The 18,419-nt window shown below is 41.2% G+C and overlaps 1 protein-coding gene across 2 annotated transcripts in view; it reads right to left on the minus strand.

The window, feature by feature from the left end:
• The window catches only part of LOC105221842 (fringe glycosyltransferase), a 133,371-nt gene that overhangs the window by 95,351 nt on the left and 19,601 nt on the right, over nt 1–18,419 (minus strand). The window contains exon 2 of one of the 2 annotated variants that reach the window (XM_011198972.4): nt 7,037–7,657. In XM_011198972.4, the coding sequence (XP_011197274.1) occupies nt 7,037–7,657 (621 nt within the window). Of the gene's footprint in view, nt 1–7,036; nt 7,661–18,419 lie in introns of both variants that reach the window. The other variant, XM_011198971.4, reaches the window with a different exon arrangement.

Here is an 18,419-nt window from a genome sequence, read left to right on the forward strand (position 1 = left end):
TTCAATTCGGACCACTTAAGCATATGGCTGCCATACAAACTGAACGACCGAAATCAAGTGCTTGTATGGAAAACTTCTTCATTTGACGAGATATCTTTACGAAATTTGGCATAGAAAATTTTCAGAAGCAACTATACAAGTTCCAGAGAAATTGTTGAAATCGAAGTACTATAGCATATAGCTGTCATACAAACAGAATGACGGAAAACAAGTGCTTGTATGGAAAACTTCTTCATTTGACGAGATATCTTTACAAAATTTGGCATGGTCTCGTCTCAAAAGCAACTATATAAGCTCCAGAGAAATTGTTGAAATCGAAGCACTATAGCATACAAACTGGCCAAACAAAATCAACTTCTTCTAAGAAAACTTCCACTCGTGAAGGGTATTATAGCTGCGGCGCAGTCAAAGTTAACATCTTTTCTTCTTGTTTTTTTATTTTTCCTACCTTTCTTACTAGTGCCGTGTCGTTGTCACCAAAGATGGCAGCGCGAACGCTATGGTGACAGACAAAGACCAAGGAGATGTTCGACACCATAATGGAAGATAGAAAAATTATAGAAGAAATTGCTGCAACTTTGATGGCAGCAACGACAACAAAACAATTGCAAAACTACGCAGCGCATGCAGAAGTAGATCGAGTTGTGCAAATTGCTGGATATCGATGAGAAGCGGTGCAATCAAGTCGCATGAAATACTTTATTGTGCATACAAATGTATTGAACAGTATATATATATGTATGTATGTACAAAAGAGTAATGTATATGCAGCTGTGCATGTGCATATGAGCATAGATATGTACATAGAAGCAGCGTTTATGCACTCCACACTTGCAATGGTTTAATATATGTATGTATGTACTTAGGTATGTATATAAATTCATATATCATATCATGCATTGGCATCTATGTATACTACATACCAAATGTATATAATATATACATGCACATTTATCATAGATTCATACATACATACTTAGGTGATAGTCCACACAGGCATTCGACGCATGCGCACCTATAGCGGCTATCGCCATGTCAGTAGTAAATCGCACAATTTATGGACCGTCGCCGCTTCATCGTTCCACTTTAAATGGCCGAACGATTTACGAGCTCCTTAGTTGGCGAAAATTGCTCCTACTTGCACTTACATGGTGGCTCAGGCCATTTTCTTCGCTGCTCGCAATGGTCTCACCAACGATTGGCACTTAAATTGCTGTTCGTTTCACTTTTAGACGCTGTGCGTTTGCTGAATACTGAAGGATTTTTATGGCATGACGGAACACAGTGCTGATTAGAAAAGTGTAGTATGTATCTCAACGAAATTGGACTATCAAATAATTGCCTAGATGGCAAGCACGGCAAGCAATTATGATGCACCTGCCGAAACAGAGCTTCATGCAACATTCTGCGGAGCGGTAAACACAGCTGCGTTGGACCAAACCGAACTTTGTTTACATACATGCGAGTAGCTTTGTTTGCATGTGTGCATTTCTGTGCAAATTAGCGTCAAGTTACAGCGTGTTTCATTACAAATATTGCTTGTGAAACACACACAAATAGACGTGCATTTGATTGCGCGATCATGGATCCATATAGAGGCAGGCAATTAATATTGCTTGTTGCAAGCAACTCATTTATCTATGTATGCATGTGTGTATGTATGTATGTATATACTTATGTATGTATGTGTGTATGTATTAAATGTATGTATGTATGTATATATATACCTATTATATATGTGCACACCTGAAACGTAATTTAAATCAAAATTATGCATTGGCCAACGCCATCCAACCGAGCCAATCCATTAGTCGTATTTTTCTCGTGGCCAGCGCTTTATTGATATTCAATGCGCAAACACGCACCGCAAAAGCAGGAAAATATTTCTATTTCATTGCCACACTGGCCGCTGCCGCACCACACCGCAGCGCAGCGCAGCGTTTTTCCTTTGTAGCCTGCGGTACTTTGTCAACACGCCGCACACACATCGAAATAGACGTGCAACATTGGCACCGCCAGAGAATGCGGTGGAAAAACAGCGTGGCGAATCCGCCAGGAACCCAAGGCGAGCACAAATCAAAGAAAAGACAAATGCGTTTGTATGATTGCCGCGTATATTTGTATACACGGAGGTATGACTACAAAAGCAGAGGGGACTTGTGTGCCACGGTGCAGCGGTGGAAAGCGGCGCAAGCAGAAACCTCAAAGTAGTGTTTATTTTGACTAGTCGCCCGTTGCCGTTGGTTATATTCATTGTTGTTATTATTGTTATTGCGCCTCGACTGTCATCATTCGCTTGGTCAACATAGCAACAACAACAAAAACCAAAAAGCGGCGTAGCAACCAATGCCGTCGCAACCATTTAGCAGCAAATGCACACATAAACAAGTGCCGCTATGGCTGTGCGTCTCTGTGTGTGTGTGTTTGTGTGCGGCTGCCTTTGGCGAACGTGCTCATCACGTTTATTTGCCATTTGCCAAGGCGTTTATGTGCGTCTAAAATATGAGTTGTTGTCACTGTTTATCCGCACTTTTCTATAAAAAGCATAAATGCTTGTCTCGGCCACGTCGCTCGTCGATTTTAATTCTTGCCACGACAACACGCAACAACAACAACACCAACAACAATAGTGATAAATAAATACCATGAATGCAATGCGACAACGCAAATAAGCAGTAAACAAATGAATATCCAACAAACCAAGCAAATGCGTGAGTCTGCATATATTTTCCGCTCGGACATTTATCCTCGAAATAGTGAAATTCCCTCTGCTCATTGACACTTTCATTGCGCTGCGTGAAGTTTATTGTCTGTACACCAGCATACGCGCAAAGGACGATGCATAGGGAGCGAAAATCCTTTGGTAAGCATTGAATATGGATGTCTCGTTGCTCAAGCTTCGAAATTTCGAGAAAATTAGTTTACACAAAACAAGAAAAAACGTTAACTTCGGCTGCACCGAAGCTAATTTACCCTTCACAGGTGCATTTCTTTTAGTAACTATGTGTTCAGTTTATATGGAAGCTATATGCTATAGTAAGCCGATCTGAACAATTTTTTCGGAGATTATATTATTACCTTAAGCAGTAATTCATGTCAAATTTCGTGAAGATACCACGTTAAATGCAAAAGTTTTCCATACAAGCCCTTGATTCCGATCGTTCGGTTTGTATGTCAGCTATATGCTATAGTAAGCCGATCTGAGCAATTTCTTTGGAGATTACATTGTTGCTTTAGAAAATAATCTATAACAAATTTCGGGAATATATCTTGTCAAATGTGAAAGTTTTCCATTCAAGATATCGGCAGTTCCGACAAATGAGCAGCTTCTTGAAGAGAAAATGACGTTGACAAAATTCCAAAACAATATCTTAAAGACTGAAGAACTAGTTCGTATATATACACACAGACGGACATGCCGAAATCGACTCAGTTGAACATACTAATCATTTATATATGTATATACTTTATAGGGTCTCCGACGCTCCCTTCTGGGTGTTACAAACTTCGTGACAAAATAAATATACCCAGTTCAGGGTATAAAAGGGTTCGCAGAACGATAAGCATGACTGGAAAAATAAATCAAGGCGTCAAACGAGGCCAAGATTGTCAAGAAGGCAGAATTCTGCCGCTAAAACAATAACCTGTTCCCACGACAGTCGGGTCTATTTAATCGGTACGGACCCTTATAAAGCAAAGATTGTCGAGTCGGCAGAACTCTGCCATTTTAACAACAACAAAAACGGCATATAAAGTTTGTATCATAGCAGTTCAAGATCGGCTGAAAAAGGAATCTCTCGAAAAATATTTTGATAAGTAGATTGGCATTAGGGACAAATCAAGTCAAAAAGCCAAAGTAATGAAAAAGACCAAATCTACACAGAAAAAATAAGGCAGTTGTGGTAACAAGGTTGTTGCTAGATTCAGCAGTCCCATTAGAGACAAAATTACAAAAGTTCAAAATAAAACCCTTTCCGTTAAGATTAATATTTTCAAGAAACCGATTCACCAACTTGAATATGAACAGAAGCCATATTTGGCAAAGCAAATATTTTCGTTTGTGATTTCGGGCAATTGATCGTCGCAGCTGACTTGAATAAATTGCTGTCGAATATTATCTTCCAAGTCTTGTGCTGATTTGTGTAAAGAACCAACTTGACATAAGTATGTAAACCCACAAACAATGGTCCAGCGCCTGTTCTTGAAGGCCATGTCTCAGACCCACGACGATAGATAATGCGTTCATCAAAAGTTTCTTCGAACAAATGTATTGTTTCGTTGGTTGTAGAGGCATATAGCGCGATCTTCTTGGAACCAAAGTAAGTCCAACCAATAACCGCCAATTCAGTCACGAAAAAATTATTAATCGAGGCTTGGTTTGCTTTTTCGATTCACAGTAACATCATCGCTTCCTTTGAAGAAACATCAACGGGTTTTCTGCCCTTAGAACACACCAAGCAATGACTTTTTTAGAATGTGACGACGCCTAAAAAAAGTGTTATGAAGTATAGTTAGTTGAAATGCAACAACTTTGTTTATTCGATTCTCTTTCAACCAATGGTGGGTGACAACGCTGGGCAAATTTTTTTTGTGAAAATCGGAATCGGTGGCCACCTCGTTTTGGGCACATTCACTGAACGTGCGACGCTCTCGACAGACGTTTGGCTCCACTTCTTGTACGTCTTAAATTTTGTAAGCCCGCAAACCAAGATCCTTCCGCAAAGTCTTGCATAAAGTGGACGGCCACAACTTCAATTGTTACGCGCGATAGCCGATGACTTCATTTGGGTCTCCTTCTTAGCACTGCTCCACAGAAGCAATAGCGTCTTTATTAAATGTGATGCGAGGTCGATTAATGGTTGCTCGGTTGATCCACTTACTGACTCTTCAAGAAAAAGTGAACTTCATAGTTGGAAAAAAAATTGCTTTTGAAAATCGTTGCAGGTGATCACCTTGTTTTCCATCCTATTTATTATAAAATGGCAAACCATACTGACTATTAGTCACGTAACAGCTATCAAAAAGGCCAGAACCGAAAGAAGTATTAATTACTGAAAACCATACGCCTAAAAAACACTCTTTATATTTGATAATATCGTTACTAACATGTTTCAAAACTTAACTAATTGTATTTTTTATCAATAAATAAACGCTTTGTATCTCATAAATATATTTTTTATCAACGTCTGTAAGTTCTTAGTCTCGAAAGCCAAATGAGCCTTACAACCATAAAGCTTCCGAGAATCCAGCCTCGCTTATTTGCATAATTAATTTTATCGCCATTTTGATCGAATTTGTTTTGCTAATGAGCTTATAAATAGTCGCTTTCAAACTCTCAACGCCACAAATACAATTGTATACAAAAACAATTCAATTCGAAAGCAAATACACAAATCTTTCAATACAAAATCCATATTAATGTCTACGCAACGGTCGTCGCTTTGAGAAGCAACAGTCATTAATTGGCTTTAGAAGACACGAAAAGTGGCACAATTGAATACATTAACATATAAAGAATAACAACACAAGAAGTGATATTGAAAAGTGTGTAGATTGTGCGGCAGGGTGTCTTTTTATTATTTCTCTGCTTTCTTATTGAAATTTAATTAAGTGCAGAGGCATTGTGCTTCCCACTGCATAAATCAAATATAGCCGGGTGCATCTGTTGCATATCGCTGCACCGACAAGAATGCGTTTCCCCTCATTTTCCGAGCGATTGCTTAGCGGCCGTTCGAGTAAATATTTACATAGCAAAACGCATTAAACACAAGTGTTATATATGTATATACATACATATATGTATGTATAAATGTGCGCTTGTGTGCATAGCTATGCAACTCAATCTGTAATTGAGGCGCAACAGTTGCATGCGCGGAAGAAATGTGGCACCATATGCCTTTGTGGTGTGACAATTCTCCCCTTTTGACATTTATCTGCATTAAATGTAACTGTATTTGAGCGTGTGTGCACGGAGACACCAGCGGGCGCTTAAGATATGTCAGTGCGGTACGCATTTTCGTTGACAACTTGTGTTTGTTCTTCTCTTTGGCAGATTCTTCAATTTTTCCTCGTTTGAGTATCCTTCGATTGTCTGTGAGAATTTTGCTCCCCTGAAGTGTTTGACGCACTGAACGAAACGACGGAACGCACCCTTAGCCAATTTAAATAGTGGATGATTGCGTGGGAAACTGAGGGAAGGCGTTGCTAACAAATATTTACTAGTTCATAAAGTTCAATGCAACTATGCGCATCTGTTCTAACATATCTTCATGTACACGTTGGTATATATGATGTATATTTTACATTGTTGTAAATATTCTTAGCTATAAATACACTTATAAGCTCTGAGCGCAGTCTTTGAGTGCAAACAAGGGACTTTCATCGAAAAATGCTTTGTTGTTAACCTAAGTTAAGCTTAATATAAAGAAAATCAACCGTTGTTAGCTACAATAGAAAGCTAAGCATTGCTACTGATCCCCTGAGCAAACCCCCCAAAAAAAGTTTAGATAACCAGTTAGACGGTTATCTCAGTTTCGGTTTCCAAAGATGAAAAAAAAAATTGCAAACCGATTGCGCTGCCGCAAATTGTCTATATAATTTTTTTTTCAAATATCTAACTGCATTTGTATGCATAGCTATCTCTTTTAGCCACATAAAAGCTTTGTCAAATCAATATCTGCATTTCCAGCCACGATTATAGCGCTTTTCCCCCCATTAAGTACTTTAACCTCATTAACGCCTCAAAATTGACCCGATCTTCGTGTCGACAATAAGCAAAGGCTCGGTCATAATTAGCCATCTGCAGAGCCATCACAAGCCGCAGCTTTCTTGCGATTTTCCCAACAGTTAAATGGCAGCAATTGGGTGCCATCCTCCGCCAGCAATGCATTCGCCAAGCGATCAGACCGATCGCATTGAACACAGGCTATCATTTGCCTTCGTGCCTAACTAGCTAACATAGTACCTGTACATTAGGTATTCGTATTTGTAGTATGTGCGCTAAGCAAGTTAGTCTCGCAATCGCATTCGCACTCACCTGATCGCGCGCCAATTGGAACCACGTCTTGATGATCAGCGCCAAACGAGTGTCGTGATAATTTTTCGTTGTCTTGACGCTAATGAAAATGTCATCGAGTTCAGTGATCGGCGGCTGTGGCGTCGCCGTAACGGCGCGCTGCCACAGATCGTGCAGTAGTTCACCGTTGCGACTGCGACGCGCCAAGTCGTCCAGTCGCGCCGCCGCCGTCGCGTCTTCCTCGTTGATTTCGATATCGGAGAAATTGAAACTTTTTATGTCCTTGCGAATGATATACGAAGTTTGTGTATGCGGAGCTGCCTGTGAGGGCACGAATGGCGGTGGTGCAGGTGCTACCGCCGACCGCGCGTTCACCGTTTGATGAGCGGGCTGTTTTGAATGCAGCGCAGTTTTTGGCAGATTCTTCAACAGTTTGCGTTGCTGTTTCTGCTCATGTTGGTTTTGTTCGTCCAATAGTTTGAGCTTTTGTTGTTGTGGGCTCTTTAAATTACGTAGCGGTTTGGTGTGAACCGAGGTTTGCTGCGCGGCCGCTACTGATCTGCTGGTGGTGGATGACTGCGTCTGAGCTGCAGCAGCAGGAGAGGTTTGTGTCTCAACTATGTAGTGCTTCTGCGTCGGTAGCTGCTGTAAAAACAAAAACAAATAAGATTTGAAGAATTAAATGATGCTATTAAGTGCTGAAGCTGCTGTAAATTACGTATATACCATAAATATACATATGTGTGTACAAATATGTGTTTGTGCATGAGTGTGGCTAAAAATGTGGGCTGTGTGTAGGCCGCCTCTTTAGCTGATAATTCAAGTGAGCACTGCCGGTTAGTCCAACAGAACTTCTGGTTATTCGCGCAGATTTTTAATTTATTTCGTAGAACCAGAATCCATCTCCAGAAGCCAGAAGCACAACTCAACGCCTCCGCGCCACTTAACAAAGATGCATATCGCGTCGTATTCAACAGCACTAGCTAAACAAACAACAACATACAGAAGTGCATATCCGCACGGACATACCTACATGTACATATGTATATACTTACGTATTTATTTATATAGGTCTAAATGGATACGCACTCAGTCGCTGGTGCATTTGCTTTCATGTGCGTTTACCTAGTCATACACGATTCCTAAAACCCACACGCATGCGCATTACATGGCTTTGCCAGCCTGCGAGCGGAAGATCTTAGGCGCAGATAGTCGTTCGTTGACACAAATGCGTCATACATATTTAATTGTGAATGCCTGGATGTGTGTATGTGGTGCATGCCTTGTTCGTCAAGAAAATGTGTGTTGTGCAACTCGAGATTGATGTTGCTTTTGTTTTATTACCATTGTCGCCGTGAGACATGCGCACTGACAGTTCGTTCACGGAATCACTCAGCTCTGTGGCAATGTAATCTTATATGCACAAACACACATTTACACGCTTTTATATCCTATTTGAACTGGCGCAAGTCATTTCCATTTGAAATCGTAAAAAAAAACGCTCCAAATGTTCGTTTGAATTTGTTTTTTTATTGGAAATATAATGCAATACGATGCTCCAAACTATCCACTTCGAGGTTCCCCACTTTTTAAAATAAAAAAAAAACACTGAAACTTCAAATTTGATGAGGATTATTTATTATCATTGGAAAGAACCTTTTCCCATTTATTTTTAAGATTATACCTTTCAAATGTTGGCCTTGGTCTCAGATCGTTCATCCGTTGAGTCCATATCGATGACTCCATTTCGATGACTCGTTCGAGTATTTCGACTAGTAACTGTCGAATGACATGCGTGATGTTTTGCTCCAAGGTCTAAATCGAAGCGGAATCGTCCGCATAAACTTTAGATTTTACGATCACTGAAGTCCGTGACCTCGGCGACATTTGTATTCAACAAGACAAGATTCCTACATGCTTTCAATGGCCAATCGACTGACCCAAAACGTGAAATTATATGCTCACACAGAGTTATTTGTCTGAAAGACTGCTGCTCTATGACACGCATGAAGGACCAAAAGAGTGTACTATAACTCGTGGTGTGCCACAAGGTTTCATATTGGGTCCACTCTTATAAAATGTCTTATATGATGGAATACTACGCCTCCCGCTGCCTAAAGATAACGATTAGCCGATGATATAGTGGTAACCATAGTAGCCGAAGAAGTCCACCAAATTTAGGATCTACGTATTTAGTGAGACTGTATCAAAAATAAAACATTGGCTCAAAACTCGAGAATATCTCGAGTATGATTCCGAGACCCGTGGCCTCTCAGGGACTTTTTTTGTTTCCTTGCCTGAAAAGACCGATGAAAAGCGAGCATTTTAAGACGACAGAGGAGATCCAAGCAGCATGCACCTCTGCCCTCAAGGCTATTCTGGAGAATGTTTTTGCGTATGCTTGGAAATCGCGCTGGCAGCTCTGCATCGACACAGAAGGAGCCTATTTGCAAATTTTTAAAGAATTATAACGATTTGGTTCAACAATTTTTTTTTTAATCGACTCAGCACTATTACTTTCCGCACAAACCCTATATGATAGAAGCAAAATTATAGGCAGGAAACTGAGGATGGCAGAGCATTAAGAGGAAATACAAGTCAGTATACAGGAATGGCAAATTGAGACACAGCAGCAAAGAGAAGATGGATGCACCGATGAATCGGAAATGTACAAGCCTGTATAAAACGAAACCACGGCGAGATAGACTTTTACACGACGCGGTTTCTAACAGGACCCATAAGTTTCAGAGAGTACCAGCATAGGTACGGTTATGAAAATGGAGTTACTTGCTGCTTCTATGGTAGCAGTATCCAAAATGTGGGTCATATATTTTTCGTCTGCTCGATATTTACGACAGAGCGGCAGGATCTGGAGATGGAAGTGACAGGCCGAATAATACCTGATAATTTAGAGCCGTATATGCTGCAAACTAGATGAGTATGATATACCATGAAGAGGACGACAATTCTGATACTTCAAAAGCAAAGAAGAACCGAAAATAAATAAGAAGGGAAGGGAAGGAAATAGCCAGCTAATGACATGAGAAAATAGACTCAGCTGCTGGGCCTGCGATGTAATGCTTAGTGGCGGTTCCGCATGGCTTTTCCACAAAGCTATAGATGACGGAGTAAACGGTTTTAGTAGATAGGCCTACTGTTTCGCAAGTCCAATATAGAATATAATACTGATTAGGGGTTGTGCCGAATGAGGTGAAACTTTAGCGAGTAGTACGAATAGTTCATACTGAGTATCAGTGTCTATGGAAGCTTCCCCCTTTGGATACAAAAAAAAAAGATCAGACTATCCTTAAAGTGGTGCTGAAGCGATGCGAGGGTTTTTTCTAGAAAATATGAAAGAGAGGAATGGAAAGAAAGTACTCGACTGTGCCTACAATATCTCTGTTCTTATTTTATGTGAGTTTGTTTGTGTGTATATATGTACTTGTGGGCATATATATTGATAAATAATGTACTTTGAATTCACTAATTGCTTTATGACTATTGCTTTGTTTTTGATTTGTTTACTTGAGGCATACATAAAGGACGCATACTCTTTAGTTTATCTGCACTTTTGTGGGCAGTTGATAAGAATCTTCCAAGAAAACGCACGCATGCGCAATGAATATGCAGGAATTACTTGTATGTACATATATACATATGTACGTGTATGGGAGTCAGATATGAGTTTACTAGCCTTTGCAATAAGATACTAGGTATGTATGTATGTATGTTTTATCTAAGTACGCGCTTGACCCACTCAAGACAAACTCCGTCTGAAACATAAAACATCGCAATAAGTGATAACGAAGAGAGTAAACAAACGCCACAAAGGTACATGCATCAAAAGGTACTCAACTTCAGCAAGCATACATGCACTTATATACATACATACATATATATGTACATATATGCTGAAAGTATGTTTACACTTCTTCAAAGCAGGCACAGCGCGCTCGCATTTCATTTTTATCGCTTCTCAGATGTTGTTGCAACGCGATTCACGGAATAAGCAAAGGCAAAGACAGCGACCGCCAAACAACTGCTGATATCCAACGTGAAAACCAACAACAACAGGCACAACAAGTAAATACATAAGTTTGTATGTATGTGTGTGTGTGTGTTTGTGGCACACAACAGCAGCATTTGATTAATTTCTGCTGATAACAGGTTCATTTGCTTTGCAGCGCTTCAGCACTCACTTCACTCAAGAGCGTTATTGCATTGTGTTGTTGTTTAATTGTTGTTTAATTTGTAAATAACGCGCACACGCATGCGCAGTGCGCTTGTTTCGGTACGCTTAAAGGCGCGTCGCTGCCCATATGGATTTGCGTAGGTATGTAGAGAAAATACGGGCACAGCGCTGATATGATATACATATGTATGTATGTCTTTAAACTTGTTCGCTGATTCATGTAAAAATATATAACAAGTTTGTGTGTATTTGCAGTTTTACAAATTATGCTTTTATAACTTTTGCCAGCCACACTGAAATTGTACAACTTTCCATTATCGCACAAATAATCGCCTTTATTGTTGGCTGTGTCAAGCCTGCGTCTACTTATGGCTCCAACACGTACGCTCGCTTAATTGTTTATTTCTTTTGTGCCAGCATTTCTCTAGAAGTTGTTACACATAAAACGCAAAACGCAACGTGTGTTCCAAATATTAACTCCATTTTTGTGTAAGCGGCACATTAAACGTGCCACCGCCGTTTAGTATGAGTCGCACGTTGTCATCTCTGGCCGTAGACGCGACTACACAGATTTTTATCTCAGCTTATATGTACCTGGTACATGCCTACATATGTAGATATTTGCATATGACACAACTTACATATACATATGTACTTTACTATAATTTTACCAGTTGTCAGCAAATTACTTTCATGAGCTGAGGTAATCATTCCACACTAGTGCCACACCCATGCATGGTATACGAGGCCGAACCCACCAGTAACCGAAATAACAAGAAAAAACTGGAGCTATTTAAAGAATACCCTTTTCAACTCTTATCGAAATTGCGAAAGCCTTCAATGCATCAGCAGAAAACTCTACTGGGTACCAGGCCATAAGGGCATCCAGAGTAATGAAATAGTGGATAGTAGATAGTACCGCTAACACCTGAAAACGAGATCAACCTTGGGAAAACCAAGTATTGTCTATAAGACACTCTGGGCATAAACTGCAAAAATCAGATGCAAAACGGTAAATCGGACTCAAAATTCATATAGATAGAAGAGACTGTAGGAACTTGATCAGACTACTAACTGATCTATGTCTAGTGGCGACACACGCCCGCAGAATGAGGCTGACAGATCGAGTAGACTGCAGGAAATATCTAGGGCAAATAACCAGGGAAACAATGGAGCATCTATTGTGCATTTTTCCCGCAACGTCAAGAATACGCTGTAAGCACCTGAGGTCTTCACGGTACTTTACACTGGATGAGGTATCGGCCACAGAGTCTGTTGAAATTCGCGTCTGTGTCCACGTTATGCGCCCTGTGTTGCCTGTGTGTTTAGAGCCGTGCCCCACGAAGCGATTGCTATCATATCTGGTTTTATACTGCCGGATATAATGGCATCTGAGTTAAGTAGAATCTATTGTAGAACAAAAGCCATGAAGAGGCCCTTAAAGGCCGACGAGCACAAAAAGGAGAGAAAGACAAGCCTCGATGAGTCGCAAAAGCAATGGGATTCAGCTGATGAAGGAAGATGGACATATTAGATTAGATTATATTGAAAGATAAGGAATGCACCGCGACTTTCGGTCTATTGTGCCCTCTCCTAAATCATATAGACTAACTTAGCTCCAGCGCATTGATGAAGTCCAATAGACTACCGGGTGCTAGTGAGGCGATGCGATTCCTAACCGGAAACATGAATCCAACGGCCGTAATCCTACGTCCACCTACTGCTGTGCAGTCGATCAGCAGGTGCTCCGGGGTTTCAGGCTCTATGTCGCAGGACCGGCAGTTAGCGCAAGAGGATAGGCCCATGTTATACAGATGACTCAGCCAGTATACAATGCGACCAGCAGCCTGAGTTTGTTCCTGGGGAGGTTAATTACAACTTTGAACCTACTCAAGTTGTATCCTCCAATTAGCAACTTGGAATGTCTCATACCGTGTGCTTGTTGCCAATGCTCTTCCCTGTCCAGTCCTTCTTCCTTGCGGAGTAGCTCCTTTATGGTATGGGGACCTATCCCAGTAAAGGGTTCGGGTCCTACCATCTTGGTGAAGACTGCGGAACGAGCGAGCTCATCCGCCAGTTCGTTACCGGATATACCTCTGTGACCAGGCACCCAGATAAGGTGGTCCTGGTTTCGTTCCGCAAGGCTGTTCAGCCTTTCCCTGCACTCCTGTACTAGTAGCAAATTGATCTCGTAGGAGGAGATCGCTTTTAGTGCGGCTTGACAATCGCTGAGAATGGCTATTCGCTCATTGCGATAGTTGCGTTGGAGGTTTATTTCTATACACCGACTTATGGCAAAAACTCCTGCCTGGAAGATGCTCGGGAACTCTCCCATGGGTATGGAGAGCTTAGTGCGTGGTCCCACGATCCCTGCACCGATTCCCTTCCGACATTTTCGAGCCATCGGTGTACCACCTCAACGAGTTATTCCTCAACATCAGCTCGTGATTGGAGTCATTCCACCCGTCCTTGCTGCCGAGGGCGACCTTAAACTTTTTCTTCAGCAAACTCAAAATGAAAATGTTTAGATGCCGTTCGAAGATTGTGGAGATAAAATCTGATTTGAAGAAGGCATTGAAGGGTATACCAGAAAAAGATTATTCCGGTAATTCCACGGTCTAAAAAGTATTGGCAAAAGTGTGTTTCATCGTTCGAGGATAATTTGAAGAGGTTAAAGATGATTTGGTGGAATGAACAGAGTATTACAATTTATAAAAAATTCATAGTATTTTTTGATTACAGTAGTACTTAGAATACTTATTCATTATATAAAGTATGATTTCTAAAAAAAATACAAACAAATTTCCGATACGTAAGCGGAATCACAGGAAAGTGAAAACATCTCGATTTTTTACTAAAAATGGTACTCTTTTGACTTTTGCTTCTTCAGTTGTAGCTACAACATCTACTAAAGCATTTAGAGAAGAGAGTAGAAAATAAGTTTGCGCACGAAATCGGGCATACAAACATACTCAAATGTTGTACCATATATACCATACGTCTGTATAGATTAGTGGGTTCAGACGCATTAGAACAAGAATTAAATATTCCAGTCAGTTGAGACAGTTTTACCAGTTCTTAACCCCACAACATAATCACAAATGCACACACATACATATTTATAAACATACGTAAAGAACTTTCCTATTTACGTAAGTAGTTACAAGTGTAAGTTGCCACAGAAGTAGCATATTGTTGACACTTCAAAGTTTTCTATTACCGCAACATTAACACTTTCACACAGCAGATGAACTTGCCGTGCACAGGTAGGTGTGGACGTGTACTGGTCGCACTACTGGTGTTTAGCTGGGAGCACCAGATAACTGTACGTGCAATGGCCGCGCAGCAATTCAAAGGAAAAGTGAGTAGTGTAAACAATGCGGAAACATGACGATGGGCAGCGGAGAGCCAAATGAAACACAAATAAAACTGACTTTTAGGAAGCATTAATTAACGGCTTTTAGGTCGAGCTTTGGCGGCAGCGGCCGGAGGCAACGCGCGCAACTTGTAAGCGCCGTTTTCAAAAGTAATGGACAGCGGACGGACGCACACCCATTTGCAGTCAGCAGTTGCGCATGTTTGGATGTGTAATCCATTTGACGGTAAACAAGCAACGGCGGTCATTGGTGGCAACACCACTTGGCTGAGCTAATAGCAGCAGAACAAACAACAGAAAAAAAAAACAAAAAAAATCAAAAAACGGTGTTGATGGCAAAGTTGCCGCTGCGCAACAAGTTAAAAACAAATTTCAGCTAAACAATAAGCACAACAACAACAAAAATAACAGTTGAAACGCTAATAAACACAAGTACAAGCGAAAGACAATGGTCAGAGACAGGCAAACAAGTCGCGCTGTCTGTATGACGACGGCAAACGGCAAACGGAGGAGTAGGAGCAAGCAAATGAGCTCGACTAGCCGGCGGCAAGCAGAGCGCGGGCAGAGCAGGGGAACGCAGTGGGGCGCGCGCAGAATGTTGTACAAATTCAAGCTTCCTTATTTGTTTACGGATGCTGGAGCGGTGGCATGCAGCTGCCGCCCGTAAAAGGTACGAATGGAGGCGAGGTAGGAACGCCAACGATTCGAAACTGCAGCGCCGCAATAATTATACAAGCAAGTCACCAAATGAGCATGTACACAAGCCATAATATATAAGCATGTGTCTTCGGCATATAAGCATGTATGTGTTCAGGTTTTCAAAAGAATCCATAACAACAATGTAAAACAGCAATTTTCATGTACGAGAGCAAACCGTTTTGCTAACTTGTTGTTGTTGCTGCTGTTGGGTTTACAGTCTCGTTTCAGCCGAGCAAACGTTGCTGTTTGTAAATGTTGTAAACAACACTTAGTAGCAATGGCAACAATTCCGATGGCGACAACAGCGCAAGAGCAAATGAACAAATGGCAATAGCTTTTCCTTTGTTTTGTTCTTCGTTGCGCCACGTCTTCGTTCGCCTGTGCCAAGTGTCGTTGAGTGCGGCGCTCTAAATATTAGTTTCGCGGAACAACTTCTTCAATTCCCACTTTTCACGAGTACAAATATTTCACTGTCAGCGGAAGCGCTGTAGTGTCTTCGTGGCAGCACAGGCTTGCTTAGTAACCAGTCAAGTTGACAGGTGTCCCAACGTGTCAGCAATAAACCAACTAAAGTTTTGCTTATTGCTACTAATATTTTCTTTGCTGAAATGGAAGTAAAAGTAGATTTGCTGTAGACTATTTAATTTTGCGAGCGAACTGTTTAAACTTCTTGGTCCACCTAAATTGCAATTGAGTTGAGTTATGAAGTCGTTCAGTTCCGGAGGCTTTCATTTTGCTGTAAAGACAAGCGTATCGTAGATGCTTCTCTAACTGAAGCTCAATCATCCTTTTCAAACAACTAGCCCACAATTCAGACCTTATTGTCAAAATAACGGTGGTTAAGCTGCCTTAAGCTGCCTTCGATGACTAATCCAAGGATCGCACTTGGACTACTTACATATTGTAGTTGGAAAGCCATACAAATATAACATTGTATCCCATCCTATAAGTCGGCAAAGGGTCTTGTTTTTGGTACAAATTAGCTTAGGCATTAAATCCCTATTCCTACGAGGTCGGTGTAATATCTGACAGTGTGGATTTCCAAGCGTTTAAGCCATGAACTCACAAATACGTAAAATCAAGAAGGAAGTGTTGAGATGTTTCCATTCCTCCATACAGCTTCTGCAGCTGGTGTCCGAAAAGAGTCTCAACCTTATAGCGTGGACGCCGATAAAGTGATGACCTGATAGAACCATTCCAATTAAGGAAAAGCTGACTTTACTGAGGGTAAAGAGCTCACTGTTTCTCTTAATATCAATCATAGGATATAGGATGAACCAATGGCAGCCCAGCGCAGTAAAAAATACTAGGAGAGTGGAGCACCGAAACCATTATTCGTATATGGGGCTAAATAGACTTTCCTTGTCAGCTCGTCAGCTTTGCAGTTACCTGCGATTCCTCTGTGGCCTGGCACTCATTATTGCAGTATCGAAAAGTAACTCGATGTTATTGATGACGAGTTTAGGCATGCCTTAACTGGCCTTAAACACACGGTTGGTGAGCTCAGTGATAGTATAATTCCACAACAAAAAACCGTAGCTCATCATTATCCCTGATATAGTTCAAATGAAAAGCTGGACTTAACCATAAATAAAGAACAACACTTGAAACAGAATTGAAAAAATTGTGAGCAGCGAGCACTACGAGCGACATCTGCAAAGCGAAGCCCACATGCTCCCAGTTAAGGAGCATAATGAGTTCCTCACCAAGTAGTTTCTGCTGTGGTGCTTTCGTAGAAATCATCCTGCTTGCTTGTAGCAGAATCGCCTCCTAGAATCATCAGACTTCGGATGCAACTAACTTTAGACTGCACTGACCGCCATTCACAGTGGAGCCATAAATACCTTCACCGACTCCATTTCAGTGGATGGCGTACTTGGAGACAAACCACCACCCATTGCAAGCGAAGAGCTCTATTTACTGCGAGAATCGAGGGGGACCCTTGCGTAGCTTCTTTCTGGATACTGTAGCAGGTTAAACTCCTACTTATCGAGAATCGAGCCCTACATTCAAACATATTTTCAGCACGCAACGAGTCCCCGCACGACACTAACTACCTCTTTACACTAACTACCTATCTGACACCTCTCTCCCTATTGTCCGATCCCGTCGAAACAGCACATTTCCTGGGCCTACCGTTGGATGACCTCGATGACAACTTATCTCAATCTTACCATCCTAACAGCGACTAGATAACTGTTACAACACACAACAACAAGCGACTAAGCTTCACAGACGGACTTAAAAATAACACAATTACAGAGATATCAGAGTTTTCAGACAACAAATAGTGATAGCGATAGCTCCTACTTGCGGTCTACAATACGTAAAACTGTCCAAGCAGTACCTTCGGAATGGTAATGGAGGGAACGTTCACCGATGCAGGTAATGCACATCAAAAAAGGTCTTCTCTAGTCACAACAACACATAATCAATAAGAGAAGTGAAGAACTCACGAAATGTTGTTCCCTAAACCTCCTAAGCATACTCGTACGACAGACAAATGACAGAAATGAAATTTGATTTAATATTCTTCGATTGGATTAAGGAACTTCTTCAGTAACACAGGGCGGTTCAGAGGGGACATAATAGAGTGAGAGAAGCTTAGTTTTCGGTGGTTTCACAATAGACCTCTTAAAGACCCAGGAGTGTCGTCAGAATTCATTCAACTTACCCACCCAATATTCTTTGAATTCATAAAACCACATATCAGTTCGTTTAATTATAACGGAAATAATAAACTACAAGACTATATTAAGTACACAGTACTCGCGTATCCCATTAGCGAGTTATCCAGTGCATTACTGCGAATTACCGCGCATTACGATGACAAGTTGAAAGCTGCAAATATCCTAATGACTTCACACAATGAACGAGTTTAGCGCTTACGAAGACACCCAACCATTATCGGCAATAATTTAGTGGCGCGAAAAGCGATCGCACTCGCTACTCGCAGCCGGGAACTTGTGGCGAAGAATTCAGCATTTTAATGTTTATGCCACCAGCACACCACCAATGGAAATTATTCAATTTGTAGACTCAACAGTTTGGCGCGAAACACACAAGGCAACACAAAACAACCCAAGCACCACGATCGCCGGTAATCTATACGCGGACACAACCGGACACACATACAT

Source organism: Bactrocera dorsalis, chromosome 5 (assembly GCF_023373825.1).
Source record: "Bactrocera dorsalis isolate Fly_Bdor chromosome 5, ASM2337382v1, whole genome shotgun sequence".
NCBI classification, from domain to species: Eukaryota; Metazoa; Arthropoda; class Insecta; order Diptera; family Tephritidae; genus Bactrocera; species Bactrocera dorsalis.